This window comes from Bos javanicus, chromosome 23 (assembly GCF_032452875.1).
Source record: "Bos javanicus breed banteng chromosome 23, ARS-OSU_banteng_1.0, whole genome shotgun sequence".
Lineage (NCBI taxonomy): Eukaryota > Metazoa > Chordata > Mammalia > Artiodactyla > Bovidae > Bos > Bos javanicus.
This window is the reverse complement of record NC_083890.1, coordinates 24,072,251-24,087,768: the sequence shown is the minus strand read 5'-3', so window position 1 is coordinate 24,087,768 and position 15,518 is coordinate 24,072,251. Positions and strand designations below refer to the sequence as shown.

The window sequence follows — 15,518 nt, the reverse complement described above, 5'->3', positions numbered from 1 at the left end:
GCCTGTTTTAAGAATTTTCTAAATGGTCATCTGTATTGACATTTGTTTCCTAAAGTCCATTCCCTTTGTGATGCTTAAAAATATCAGACTGCATCATCTTAAAGCCCTTTAAGAATTTATTTCTTTTAGAATATAATCCAGAATCCTTACTCTGGCTTAAAAACCTTCCTTAGTGAGGCTGCTTCTACTAACCTTGGTATACCTCTCTTGCTCTTTTTCTCTCCCTCTGTGCTCTCACTACACTGACCTCTTTTAATTCTTTCAAAAAGCCACACATTCTCCTGCCTCAGGACCTTTGCACAGCTCTTGCCTTCTGTTCATACCATTCATTCTCCTCCTATAATAGCCCTCCCCAACACTCCCAAATCAAGTCTGTCTGTTTAAACTCTTTTGTCACCATTCATTACTTATTGATTTAAAATTATACATCATGTTTCTGATCATCTGATCAATGTCTGTTTTTCTATTAATACCAGATTTCATGAGAACATCATCTCCTTAGTACTTAACAGAATTTTTAAATAGTGCATTTGGAGATATATTTGTTGAAATAAATCTATTAATGAACAAAAGGTCTTTGGTTATATCAGAATAACCAAATCAGAGGTTTTCACTGAAAGGAAAACTATAATTGTACTTGTTAGCTAGTGTTTTCTATTTAAATTAATTCTGTGATATCATCAGTGGGAAAATTTGCATGTTTCATTTAGGAATGATCTGTTAAGATAAAAGCTGGAAAGGTTCTAACTGTGGAAGGAAATAGTTTAGTGAGAAAATATGGATCATGTAAACTAACTCCAGGGTTTCTCTGATAGCTCAGCTGGTAAAGAATATGCCTGCAAGACCCCAGTTCAATTCCTGGGTCAGGAAGATTCCCTGAAGAAGGGTAGGCTACCCACTCCAGTATTCATGGGCTTCTCTGGTGGCTCAGACGGTAAAGAATCTGCCTGTAATGTGGGAGATCTGGGTCCAATTCCTGGATCAGCAAGATCCCCTGGAAAAGGACAGGTTACCCACTCCAGGATTCACAGGCTTCCCTGGTGGCTTAGGCGGTAAAGAATCCGCCTGCAATGTGGGAGACCTGGATTTGATCCCTGGGTTGGGAAGATCACGGGGAGGAAGACATGGCAACTCACTCCAGTATTCTTGCCTGGAGATTCCCCATGGACAGAGGAGCCTGGTGGGCTACAATCCATGGGGTCCCAAGAGTCAGACATGACTGAGTGACTAGGCACAGCACAAACTAACACCAGCTCTAAAAGGCTATGGGCTAAGGACAATAGAAGTTATCAGGTGCAAGACAGTCTTTTGATTGGAAAAGGACAGGGCAGTCAGACTAACACATGGAAGGTTGGCGTTGCTTATTTTTACCTTTATTGCTGTAAGGGAAAAGTTTGTTGAAACCTGGTGCAGAAATTCAGGGAGGCACCATAACAATATTATTTTAGGGGGAAACAATTTTGTGAAATTGGCATTAACTAGGCAAGGAATGAAACCTGCAGGAGGAATTTATCCTTGAGTGCTTGGATATCGTGAGTGGAAGCTCTTTGACCTCTACTGTATTGTAGGTGATGGAATTAGAATATCTGTCAGTGAATTTTAGATAAGATATTCAATCCATGCAAAATAAGTTTGCAGACTCAGACACATGAAATGACATAGGAAACCCAGATATCTGAAGACCTAGAAGAAAGGGGATCTGTGGGGCTGCTCTGTATGGATGCTACATGGTTGACCTCTCTGTAGAATCCATGTGTGCATGCTAAGTTGCTTCAGTTGTGTCTGACTGTTTGTGACGCTATGGACCGTAGCCTGCCAGGCACCTCTGTCCAAGGGATGGAATGCTGGAGTGGGTTGCCATTTCCTTCTCCAGGGGATCTTCCCGACCCAGGGATTGAACCTGCGTCTCTTAGTCTTTTGCATTGGCAGGCGGTTTCTTTACCACTAGTACCACCTGGGAAGCCTTTCTGTAGCATGGGCCATGCTCTTTTATTCTGTTCTATCTCAAACCTCTGATCTGAGTGTGAGTGTCTCAGATCCTGTCTAGCCTGTTTATCCAGGACATTCCAGATCTTCCATGGGGATGAGAGGGGCATGCAGATGGTTGGTGGTCAATTCAAAGAGCTCAGGGTGGGGCTGGATGTAACACGGAGTGTGTGCCATTTAACTGCAGAGACAGTCACTTAGATTCTTCTTAAGAAGTAAAACAATAGATCTATTTCTTTGTTATTTTTATTTAAAATGAGCTTCTGATTTCTCTGATAGCTCAGTTGGTAAAGAATCCGCCTGCAGTGCAGAATATCCTGCTTTGATTCCTGGGTCACGATGATCCCCTGGAGAAGGGAAAGGCTACCCACTCCAGTATTCTGGCCTGGAGAATTCCATGGACTACCGTTCATGGGATCGTAAAGAGTTGGACACAACAGAGCGACTTTCACTCACACTCTGATTCATGAAGTTCTAGAACTAAAAGGTTCACATAATCTGTGTCTGTCTGATTCATAGATAAAATCACACACACAAATTGAAGCAAGCCACACCAAAACAAGAAATAGTATTAAAGAAGCTCTCATTTTCCTGGGTGGCACGAAATGTGCTGAGCTAACATCATCTTTTGTTCTCAGGTACATCCCCTGAGATAAGGTATATCCTTTGGGAGGTTACTTCTGGAGGAGGAAAGGGTAAATATGTAAATTGGTTTTAAATTTATTACCATCTATTTAAGTTGTCATACATTTTATAGACAGGGCTGCTGGCAGAATGTTAGATGTCTTAAATTTGTTGAACACACTAGATGTTTACAGCTGTCTATATAATATATGTATATACATGATGAGAACTCTAACCTATATTAGTAGAAATAAGAATGTTGGGTTGAGTACATTTTAATTATGTTGACAAATCCCCTTTTCTTAAATTAGACTGGTCAGAACAGAGAAACATAATAAGAAACAATGTGATCATTCGTGTTTCTGGTGCTGAGGGACTCTCCAGTCCTGAAGTGGTGACACCCTCTGGTATCTACATCCGCCATCCCACCAATGTTATAGAGGTAAGAGCTTCAGATCCTCTAGGGAGATCAGAGCTGAGAGGCATAATGTTCACTCTGAAAATTATCCTGAGTGGCAGCATCAGTGTTGTGGGATAAATCATTTACTTGCTGCACATAGGTAATGGGAAACTACTTTATGATTTTTGATTAAACAGCTTTAGGATATATGTAATCATTTCCTCAGAATTCCCATTAACATTCTTTGAGGCAATATCTATATGAAGTGAAATGAAGTAGATATTGATTACTTTCTGGTCATAAAATATCTTCCTGAGTTATATGTGGTGGTCACTGAATTTGGTCTTGATTCTGATAATAATTATTAAAATCTTCATTATGCTACTGTATTAATGTGGTCATACTGTTGCCCTTTAAGAGTGTTCAGAACTGAGGGTCAGCAGAGTTGTGTGGTGAGTGAGAGCGTGTCAGATTCCAGGATGAACAGAGTACAGTTGACCCTTGAACAACACGGGTTTGAACTGCATGAGTCCACTCATACTCGGATTTTTTTCCATAGTAAATGCTACACTCTCATATTATCCACAGTTAGTTGAACCCACAGGCGTGGAACCATGGACACTGAGGAATCATGTATATGGAAGGCCGATTATACATTTTACATGAATTTTTGACTGCATAGAGGGTTGACAGCTGCAATCTCTGCAATGTTCAAAACTCAGCTATACACTCTGTTGGCCTTGGTTTTTTTTTTTTTGAATCCCATTATTTATTACAACTTAACATTACTTTTTCTTAGTAAATTTCTATCTAAGCCGTTTAAGGAATTATTTTTTCTGGTAGTTTAACCACAAATCTGTGAATGAGGAATGGCATCAGAGTAGTGGGTAGGCCATTTAGTTTCCCCTTTTCCAAAGGTTTTGTCCCATGGACTATGAAAGGGTTAAGGGCCTCACTCTTCAGGACATGGCTCTGAGTATCTACTGTGATAATTATGCCAAATTTCTGAGGAATGGAGAGAATGAACATCTCTCTCTCTCTCTCTGATCATCTGTTTTTAATTACCTTCAGCTGAATAACCCCTAATAAAAGTCATGGTTATCTCTTCAACCCTCAGCTAGACTCTTAATTATGTTTATTCCAAGCACAGCACTTACACAGTATTTTAGGTGCCTAATAGGGGCAGCTAATATGCCAGTGAGGAAAGGAGGCAGAACTGCATGGATCGAAGGAAACCCAGCTCTAGACACAGAGCAACGAGAGCAACATTTAACTTGTTGGTGACCACAGGGCTTGTGGCATAGCCATCCCAGAAAGCTTTGGGGACTTAAGAGCTATGTTTTGTATAGTTTCTTGGATACTATGATACATGATTCGCAGAATCATGACTACTTTGAAATGCCTAGAAGAAAGGACACCTTCAAGATGCCCAGCTCATCTTCTTGTAGGAGACTGCTGCTGCTGCTGCTAAGTCGCTTCAGTCGTGTCCGACTCTGTGCAACCCCATAGACGGCAGCCCACCAGGCTCCGCCGTCCTTGGGATTCTCCAGGCAAGAACACTGGAGTGGGTTGCCATTTCCTTCTCCAATGCATGAAAGTGAAAAGTGAAAATGAAGTCTCTCAGTGGTGTCCGACTCTTAGCGACCCCATGGACTGCAGCCTACCAGGCTCCTCTGTCCATGGGATTTTCCAGGCAAGAGTACTGGAGTACTCTGCCTGCAGTAGAGACTAGAATGTATCTAAATCCACACTGAGTGTCAGGGGTGCTGCCTGTTTTGCTTCACTGGGTAGAATCTTTGGGGCAAGTGTCCTGACTACTAGTTGACTAGTAAGAAATGAGCTGACTAGCAGCCACTATGAGGAACAGTATGGATGTTCATTACAAAACTGAAAATAGAGTTACAGTATGATCTGGTGGTCCCACTCCTGAGCATGTTTCTGGAAAAAATTAAAACTCTAATTCGAAAAGATACATGTACCTCAAAGTTCATAGCAGCACTATTTGGAAAAAGTGAAAACTCTAATTCAAAAAGATACACTCACCTCAGTGTTCATAGCAGCACTATTTATGATAGCCTAGGCATGGAGAGTTCTTGCCTGGAGAATCCCAGGGACAGGGGAGCCTGGTGGGCTGCCGTCTATGGGGTTGCACAGAGTCGGACACGACTGAAGTGACTTAGCAGCAGCAGCAGCAGGCATGGAGAAGGCAATGGTATACCCCACTCCAGCACTCTTGCCTGGAAAATCCCATGGACAGAGGAGCCTGCTGGGCTGCCAGTCCAGGGGGTTGCTAAGAGATGGACACGACTGAGCGACTTCACTTTCACTTTTCACTTTCACGCACTGGAGAAGGAAATGGCAACCCACTCCAGTGTTCTTGCCTGGAGAATCCCAGGGATGGGGGAGCCTGGTGGGCTGCCGTCTATGGGGTTGCACAGAGTTGGACACGACTGAAGCGACTTAGCAGCAGCAGCAGCAGCAGCAGGCATGGAAGCAATTTAAGTGTCCACTGACAGATGAATGGATAAGGAAGATGTGGTGTATATGTATATATATATGTAGAATTATTTAACCATAAAAGAATGAAATAATGCTATCTATAAAAACATGGATTAGAGATTATCATACTAAGTGAAGTAAGATAAAGAATGGCAAATATCACCTGATATCACTATCTGTGGAATCTAAAAAAAAAAAAAGGTACAAAAGAACTTATTTACAAAACAGAAATAGACTTATAAACATAGAAAACAAGCTTATAGTTACCAAGTGGGAAAGGGAGAAGTGGAATAAATTAGGAGTTTGGGATTAACAGATAAATGTTACTATATATAAAATAGGTAAACAAAGACCTACTATATAGCACAGGCGACTATATTCAGTGTCGTGTAATAACCTGTAATGGGTACGAGTATGAAAAAGAATATATATGTTTGTAATTGAATCACTTTTCTATATACTTGAAACTAACACAAAACAAACAAGCAAAACAACATGAAGCAAAAGAAATGAGCTGGCTATAGGTGCAGAGAACCAGAGGCCCACATGCAAGCTCATAGGTCACCTGAGACTCTGTAGACTGATCTGTGTAACAGTGCACAGTCAGCAAAGAATATATTGATCCCAAAACACGTTTTTTTTGATTCCTGTTAGATGCCTTCCCTTTCCGTTCATTTACTTTCTTCCTCTTTACAAAGTTAAAAAACAATACAGTGCATGCATTTGGAGAATGAGATTTTAGTTTAAGGTGGTAACATAAGTTCATTAAGTACATTCATTGGGTATATTCCTGACATTTTCATCTTCAATGATCTTAAGATTCTGTTGTTAAAATTCTGTTATAAAATGATCTTAAATTGGCTTGTTAACTTTTAGTCCCTAACAGTGTCTGATATGTAATAGTTGCTCAATAAAAATTACTTGCATATAATAAATAAATGGATGTAGGTATAATTCCATAATCAAAGAATGGGCGGAAGAAAGAGGAAATTAAAGAATGGATCACAATATCCCTCAATCATTTTGATGACTGAAAAATAAGGTGTTTCATCTGTGTCAGCATTTAGATCTTGTGGAACTCATGTCTGAGTGTTAAATTTTGCGCAGTCCCCTCCAATTTTGCAGCTGTGCCCCTGGGGTTCTGCTGTACTGTCTCTTTTGTATTCTGTTGTCTAGAATGTGCCACAACCAAGGGACATAGGTATAACTGGGCATATGTGTCAGAACCTAAAAATTAGGAACTTCTCTTAGTGCCTATGAAGGTCATTTCAGTCATTGGACAAATAGTAAGCTTGTGTTTATTGTATTTTAAGTGGATGATACACAGAAAAAATGTATCTTAGAAATATATTTTTATTCCAAAGTGATAATCAGAAGGCTACAACAGTGATGGGCTGGTGCGTGAGGTGCAGTTTGTGAGAGGTGTGTGTATGTGCAGTTGGGCAAAATATTTTTTTTTAAGCTATGCGTTACTATGATTCAATAGGATTTTTCTTTTTTAAAAAGTTTTAATTTTGAAATAGTTTTAGACTTAGAAGTTGCATAAACAGAACCGAGAGTTCCTATGTGCCTTTTCCCCAGCTTCCCCCAGTGGTACCTAACCATAACCATTGCCATAGAGCAGTGGCACAACCAGGAAACCGGTATTGGGACTACATTATTATGTAAACAAAAGCCTTTATATTTGAAGGTGACCTAATCCCAGTGGCTGGACAACCAATCCAGAAAGCCTACATTATAGACATTGACCTTGAAATCTCTGGCCTAGCCTGGCAGGCAGGAAGAAATGGAGTTGATCCTTAATTAAGTCTCTGCAGTGATTTGTAGTTGTATATTGTTCCTAGATCCAGAGACTAGGACCAAATGTTCTGCCCAGTGCATGGAATTCACCTTGGCTGTCAGGCAGCCATCTTTACAGTTCACTCACCTTCAACTCTGCCTGGTATAAGGATATTTCAAGTGAGATATTCCTTTTTAGTTTTCATAGCTGCGAGTGGTTCACTTGCCTCATTGCCCAGGCTGCCACTAAGCTAAATTTGGGGCAGTTTCTGTGAGAAGCAAAATCTTAGCTTTGCGTCGTTCTTGCTAGTGAGGGCTCAGTATGGTAGTCCTGTTTGAGTGTCCAAGGAACTTGAGGTGTTCCTTTATATACTCCTTAGATAGGTTTCGCCAGGCTTTCCAGCAAAGATCGGTGGTGGTTCTTCCATGCATAACCTGTAGCATTGGGAGCACTTCATCAGTGTCCTGAGTCTCTGACTCCTTTATGGGCATTTCTTGTTACCTGCCCAGATGCTTCATCTTTCTCATAGACTGAACCTAGTTTGACCTCAGGCTGGAAGGTTTTTGCTCTCTATCAGCGAGAGACCGTACACTCTGAGTGCTCCAGAACCTCCCATATGTATGTGGGCTTTGAACATTTCCCATGACCAGACCCCTATTTAGAATAGCCAATGGAAAACCCCTAAAGACCAGTCCTTTGGAAGCATCCATTTGATTTGTAGGGAATTTGTTCTGGTTTGTGAATCAATTTTGTAAGGAATTCTGTGTTTAAAGGCTGATTTCAGCTCTCTAGCTCTCTCCACTCAATAGCTAATGTATATTTAAGAGCTGCCTGAAGGGTTGACTCACTTTTTTTTTTTTTTTTAGTGACTACAGATGCACACCTCAAGGAGCTGGCATACTTGGGCAGTTAATTTCTTTCTGGAATTTCTCTTCCTTGAATGTCCATAATACATTGACTTCCGCAAAGAATTGATTTCCACACAAAATTCCTTGCTTGCCTTAAACCCTTCCCCACAAGCCGCTGGCTACCTGCATACATATGTGGTTTCTTCTCATGAATCGTTTGTAGCATACCCAATTGGAATGGAGAGTAAAAAGGGCTGGAAAGTAATGCCATCCGACTGTTTAAGTGCTTCTTTTATGAAAAAAAGTGAGCCTTATTGGCTAACAGAAGACCAAAGTTGCAAATATCCTGCCCAACTATAAATGCACTTGGAAAGCATTTACCTATGATCACCCAGGTGCTCCAAAAATACTAATGACACCAGGGCAGATGATTTAACAAATTATTCATTCTCTCAAACTACATGCCTGTCTAGCCAAGACAATGAATAAGGATGAAGTCCTTGGAATATATTCTGGAAATACTTGAATCTTTCCCTTCCTGGTAGAGTCGTGGTAATGAATTAGCATCTCATCGCTAATGAAATAGAAGTGTACATTCAAGTTGAGAAGATCATTTCTAACCTCTTGTGAACCTTTCTTGTGGTTTGTATACTTGCAGAAGAGGCAGGTGTTTCAGAAGCTCCCGTTATCTAACTCTCAGTTCTCATATACTCGTGGCCTTTCTAGTGACTCATAGGGCAGTGGGGACATAGCCACTCTTCACTGGCTGTGTGGAAGGTGGAGCTTCATATGTGCTCCTCTGAGGAAGCTTCCTGTTGTGTAACCATAACGGAATCAACAGTCACATTGCTTGCTTGTGTTTCTTTGAGGGCACTTTTATTTAGTGCTTCCCCTGGGTGCTTGGATCTGTCAACTTAGGAACAGCGATTCTTTCAAAGCTGAGGATCATAAGTGCATGTCTTGTTTGCTAGCTGAGCGAAGAATTGCGATAACTGATTCAATTGCTAATAAGTGTTCTTTGGGGGAGTGTCTAATGGAAGATTTGATTGTTTAAAAAGATATAAATACCCTCCCAGTAAAAACTGTCAAAGTATTCTTGTTATAATTACCACGTTTTTATATTTAGGTTGGTCTTTCATCAACATTTGGAGATAGGATACTGGAAAATGGGTATGGGTCATTTCAAGAACACATACAGACTATTTTTTTTAACCATGCTAATATTAGCATGGGCTTCCCTGGTAGCTCAGATGGCAAAGAATTTGCCTGCAATGCGGGAGACCCAGGTTTGATCCCTGGGTTGGGAAGATCCCCTAGAGAAGAGAATGGTTACCCACTCTAATATTCTTTACTGGGAGAACTCCATGGACAGAGGAGCGTGGCGGGCTATAGTCCATGGGGTTGTGAAGAATCAGATGCAACTGAGTGACTTTGAGCAAGAGAGTATTTGGGGCCATAACATTTGGGGCCATAAAATTCTTTGGTTGTGAGAGCCTGTCCTCTATAAACCAGCATTCCTGATTTCTGTCAAATTAATGCTAGTAAAACCCCTCTCTTTCTGAGTTGTGACAACAGAAACTGTCTCCAGAGATTTCCACATGCTCTCTGGGGAACAATATCATCCCAGCTGACAACTACAGCTCCAGACTTGCCCAGTCCCCCAAGATAATTGGGGTCTTAAAGATGGCCCAGGTCCCCTGAAGTCACGTTAGCATCTTTAATAGTGATTCAGCTTCATATTCAATGATATCCAAAAGTCACTTTTGGCATGTGGAAAGATATATGATTGGAATTTTAAGTGGCTTCAGGAAGTGGAAGAAGAGCTCAGAATCCAAAAGAATGAAGTGCAGTAGAGAATGGGCCTCTGGTGCACAGATAAAGAAGGTGTTCTGTGGCGGAGTGAAAAAGTCCTGGCTGGTGGGATCCAAATCCCCGGAGTGAGCGAGCCTTCAGCGCCCCCAGTGGATGAGAGGCTGATTCAGGAAACGGCACCTATGATTATGTCAGTAAGCCCTGGCCCACCTACCAGGTCCCAGCAGTGTTGTCTCCCTGCCAGGCCTCCCATCTCAGGGTCAATTCTGGCCTTCACTCACACTTCTCCAGAAGCCAGCAACCTCCAGGGGCTGGGGCACTGGTTTCTCCTTTCGCATACACCAGGAGTTGAGTATTGTTGGTTTTAAAACATCCTATTTCAGGGCTCCCTTTACCCCTGTCACACAAGGTGTAGAGCTGAGACTGGGCAGCTTGTTCCCTGGCTTTCCTTCTCTGGGTTCCCATGGGACAGGACAGATGCCCACAAGTACATAGGATGTATCTAGCATCCTGATCTGTTGGCTGTTCATTCCTCCCACTAAAACAGAATAGCCCACATAGCATTGACTATTGCCTGGGGTTAAGAGGTTGTAAAGTCAGTGGCTACAGGGATCAGCCTGATATCATAAAGAACTGAAGCAGGAAAGGTGGGGACTTTCCAGGTGGGGACTTCCCAGGTGTTCTTGTGGTAAAGAATCCACCTTCCAATGCAGGAGACATAAGAGACGTGGGTTCAATCCCTGGGTTGGGAAGATCCCTTGGAGGAGGGCATGGCAACCCACTCCAGTGTTCTTGCCTAGAGAATCCCATGGACAGAGGAGCCTGGCCAACTACAGCCCATAGGGTTTTAAAGAGTAGGGCGTGACTGAGTGACTTAGCAGCATGCATGGCAAAGTCATCCATAGTCCAAGACAGCAGGCTCTTCTTAGCTCCAGCTAATCTATGGCTATCCCACAGGAGTTGGGCTCAGAATTTTTTTTAAAAAGTGTCTGAGTTTTTATCTCAAGTCTCCTGGTTTTAAAATGGTGCAATAAAATGCACATTTTTGTAAACATTGGATATAACCAAGCAAAGTACCTCTGTGTCCAGTATTACACTCTTTAGGGAGTTGGCTTTCTACTCTGTCTTAAAATATACTATATAATGATGGATATTTGCAGGTATTTAATTGAATTATATAAAAATAAGCTCATTGTGTTGTTTGCTCAGAATTACAGCCCCAAACTCATATCATCAATTGGAGAATTTAGGTTTTATATGAGCATGAAGTGAAGTGAAGTCGCTCAGTCGTGTCCGACTCTTTGTGACCCTGTGGACTGTAGCCTACCAGGCTCCTCCATCCACGGGATTCTCCAGGCAAGAGTACATGAGCATATAAAAGGCATTAAATTATTTAGAAGGTAAATCTTATCAAGAATTATAGGTGATTGAAATGATTGAATGGTGACAAGAGTACCTTGAGGGGATTTGAGTTGTATTTGAACTCAGCTGCTGTGTCTCAGTGGAGAAGGTAGTGGCAACCCACTCCAGTACTCTTGCCTGGAAAATCCCATGGATGGAGGAGCCTGGTAGGCTACAGTCCATGGGGTCTCTAAGAGTCGGACACGACTGAGCGACTTCACTTTCACTTTTCACTTTCCTGCATTGGAGAAGGAAATGGCAACCCACTCCAGTGTTCTTGCCTGGAGAATCCCAGGGATGGGGGAGCCTGGTGGGCTGCCATCTATGGGGTTGCACAGAGTTGGACACAACTGAAGTGACTTAGCAGCAGCAGCAGCAGCAGCAGCAGCTGTGTCTCAGAGCTAAGGCATGGATAGTGCTATTACTGGCCTTCAGCCCGTAGTCAAATCAGGGATTTGTTCAGAGGATCAGAGAGAACTCTTTGTGGAGACTTGGCTTTAGGAAGGCCTTTGGCCCCAAGTGTTTTTCACATAACAAAGAGAAGAGCTTGGATTAGGTGATACAAGTAAGCTTGTCACTGTGGAAATTTACAAGGATGTGTTAACATGAGATTCCAGCTATTGAGGTGGGGAAATTAAAGTCCAGTTGAACTGCCTGGAGGAGGAGGAATGAGGATATATTTGTTTTGATTTACAGTGTTCTGTTTAATCTCTTCTCTACAGCAAAGTGACTCAGTTATACATCTTGATGTTCTTTTTCACATTCTTTTCCATCGCAATCTAGCACAGGATATTGAATACAGTCCCCTGTGCTATACAGTAGCACCTTGTTGTTAATTCATCTTGCATATAATGGTTTGCATCTGCTAATCCCAAACTTCCAGTCTATCCTCTCCCACCCCTCTACTCCCTTGGCAACCAGAAGTCTGTTCTCTATGTCTGTGAATCTGTTTCTCTTTCAAAGATATACTCACTGGTGTTGTATTTGAGATTCCACATATAAGTGAGACCGTATGGTGTTTGTCTTTCTCTCTGACTTACTTGGCTTAGTATGATAATCTCTAGGTTCATCTATGTTGCTGCAAATGAGATGATTTCATTCTTTTTACTGGTTGAGTGATATTCCATTATACATACGCAAACCTACACACACACCCCACAGCTTGTTTTTCAGAATGAATGTATGATTAAGGTATATCAATATGACTTGGTAGGAATTAAGTGAGAAAGAAGAATGAGCACATTTAAAAGTCTTTCCAGCGGCCTTATTGTAATGGACTAACTATGATTAAACTATATTTAATTTCTGCAGGGAAACAGGGTGTTTGCTGCTGGTTATGGCTACTTTTTTCATCTTGTGACCAACCGAACATCCCAAGCTCCACTTCTCTCATTTACACGGAATAGTGCACATTCTTGTACAAGGTAACTTTGGGGAAGTTCATCTACATTTTGGGTGTAACTTTTTTTTTTTTTTTTTTTGTAGAAGACTCATAGAGAAGGTTGAATAATGCTTGGCATCCATGTAAGATTTGATGATATATCTGAGTGAGCATCTTCGGTCATCAGTTTGGTGGTGAAGGGAAGGGGAACAGAGAGAGAGGTCATTTGAGGGGGCACAGGACACAGGACGCCTTTTGTGGCCAGAGAACAATTTCATAGAGAAATGAATTAAACTCCCAAGAGACTGGGGGCACTTGGGAGGCCAGAATGCCTGAGCTCAGGAGCTGAGTGGGGAGACGAGGTTTGGAGAAGAGGCTCTTTGCCTGTGACTTGCACACTGTGAGATGACAGTGACTAGTTCAAGGTCTTTGCTATTTAGAGGATGCAGTCATCTGCTAAGAGCAAGGACTGGGAACCATGGTAGAAAAGTAAGGAAAATGTGAGCTTCAGAGTCAGTCGGGACTTGATTCAGAGCTGGACTTTGAGTAACTTGCTTTTTTCTAAAGAGTCAGACCTTTATTTGTAAAATAGGGCCACATCTCTACTGAAAGTTTGATTTGAAAATTAGAGATGACTTATGTTATACACCTAAGAGAACATCTGGAATATGGTAAGAACTCAATAGTTGATAGAAATAATTCTATTAAACAATTTATTATTGATATTATTATTTTTGGCTGTGTTGTGTGGCTTGTGTGATCTTGTTTCCCTGACCAGGAATTGAATCTGCAACCTCAGCAGTGAAAGTGCAGAATGCTAACCACTGGACCTCCAGGGAATTCCTCAATATAAATGATTCTGATAATAGTTACATTAGTAATAGTGAGACAATATTGTAATGATGGGAAATTATAAGGAGACTAGAATGAGGATTAAGCACCATTGTTCAGCCATGTTGAAGTGCTGGCTGAGGTAGGATCAGTACATGTGTCATGAAATTATTATTAAGATAATGAAGTTTTTTTTTATCTAGCAGCTTTCAGCAACCCTGGGATATGAGGGGAGAAGGTATCCAAAAATGCCACAATGCTAGGCCATTTCAGGGAGAAGCACAAAAGTTGCACGGGTTATAGGCTCTGGTATATGGCTTCCTCAGCAAAGGGGTGGATCTAGAAGAAGGCTGATGGAAGAGTGGGGCTCTGTAGGGCTAGTCAGGGGTGTCCAGGTTCCTAGGAAGGAGCTGATAGAATTTACAGGGGCTGATGGAATGGAATAGCACCACGGCAACCTGCACCTTGTTGAGATCCAGGAGCAGGTCACAGAGGGTCACAGAAAGAAAGGCTGAGCGATGGGCAGTGACCCTCAGAGAGAAGACCTCGTCTTCAGTCTCACTTATTCCCTTATTCAGTATCTTCAGTTTTATATTTTCCAATGAGTGAGACATATGGAATGCAGAAATCAGCCAAATTTCACTCTTTATCTTTCTCCCCAGGTCTGGTCTCTTTGTATACCCTAAATTCCAGCCTCCTTGGGATAATAGTGCTGGCTCCACCCTGTTCCAGAATTTCACAGTTTGGGGAAGTGCAGGTGGTGCCCAGGTATGTTTCTTTAATTTTTTAAAGTTAGAAATGTCATTCGTTTTCTTATTCTGCATCTGTACTTAAAAGGCGATGATTGGTTTCTGGGGGAGGATTGCTATATTATCGCAGCTTTAAGGAGCCAACAGCATCATAGGTGTGTGTGTCAAATAGTTGTTGAATGAACAGATTCCTCATCAGAAAGCCAAGGTTTGTCCATTGCCTCTGTGGTGACTTTTCAGAAGCTCTAAGGGAACAACAGAATCGTAGAGATTTGCAACCAAGAAGAATCAAAGGAGGTCATCTATCCTTCCCCTCACATGCTTATTTGGGGAAAAGATTAAGGCTCAGAAAGTAAAGGGATTTGCCAAGGGTCACACCGTTTGTTAGTAGCAAAATCAGGTGCAGAGTCCAGACTGCAAAAGTTGTGTGCTTGATACCTAACATCCGCTTTCAGTCGTAAGAAAAAGTGCTGTTCATCAATGAAACACAAAAATTCCAGGTCAAAGTGGCATTCTCCCCTTTACCAATGGGCCAAATTTTATTTTCTTTGAAAGAAAATGTTAATGTTACTCATTTACTTTTCTTTATTGCAGTGACTTCTTATAAGAAAGCTTTGTATGCTCACTATTACCAATACCATGTAAAAATTATCCAGGGTCTCTATTTGGTGTTACACAGAGAAAATTACATACATTTGGTCTCTGCCATGGAGAAATATGGAGCCTAAGATACAAAGATGAAGAGATACATCTACAGGACATGCAGAAAATAGAATAAAACATATAATTAAGTCACAGTAAGAAGGTTAGGTATTTATTTCACATATTCAACATAAGGAAAATGATCATAGATGGGGGGAAAGTTACAAGATACAAAATTGGGGTAGCTAACAGGAAGAATCCCAGTTGTACTAAATATTTTGTTTTCATTAAATTTGATAAAGTACTTTGTTTCTCATTAGCACAGTGAATATAGTGGGGACAAATCCCTCTTATGCAGAGAGACAATTTGTACCTTCCAGAGGGTCTGATGCCTGTAATGAAGTAAAAACTGTTGTCAAATTTGTTCAGATCATAGCTATATTGTTTACACAGACCTCTGTGTCTTCAAAGATCTATCATTCTATAAAAGGTAATGTAGAGTGGGAAATGCAAGCTATTCAGTTCTTGAAAAGTCAAGCACAAAAACTAATTGACAAGTAAAAGC

General features: G+C 41.4%; 1 protein-coding gene across 4 annotated transcripts in view; it reads left to right on the top strand.

The window, feature by feature from the left end:
• Positions 1–15,518, top strand: part of PKHD1 (PKHD1 ciliary IPT domain containing fibrocystin/polyductin) — a 443,703-nt gene that overhangs the window by 185,873 nt on the left and 242,312 nt on the right. For 3 of the 4 annotated variants that reach the window (XM_061398410.1, XM_061398408.1, XM_061398411.1), the window contains exons 42-45: positions 2,625–2,681; positions 2,922–3,052; positions 12,662–12,774; positions 14,225–14,330. In XM_061398410.1, the coding sequence (XP_061254394.1) occupies positions 2,625–2,681; positions 2,922–3,052; positions 12,662–12,774; positions 14,225–14,330 (407 nt within the window). The remainder of the gene's footprint in view (positions 1–2,624; positions 2,682–2,921; positions 3,053–12,661; positions 12,775–14,224; positions 14,331–15,518) is intronic. The other variant, XM_061398409.1, reaches the window with a different exon arrangement.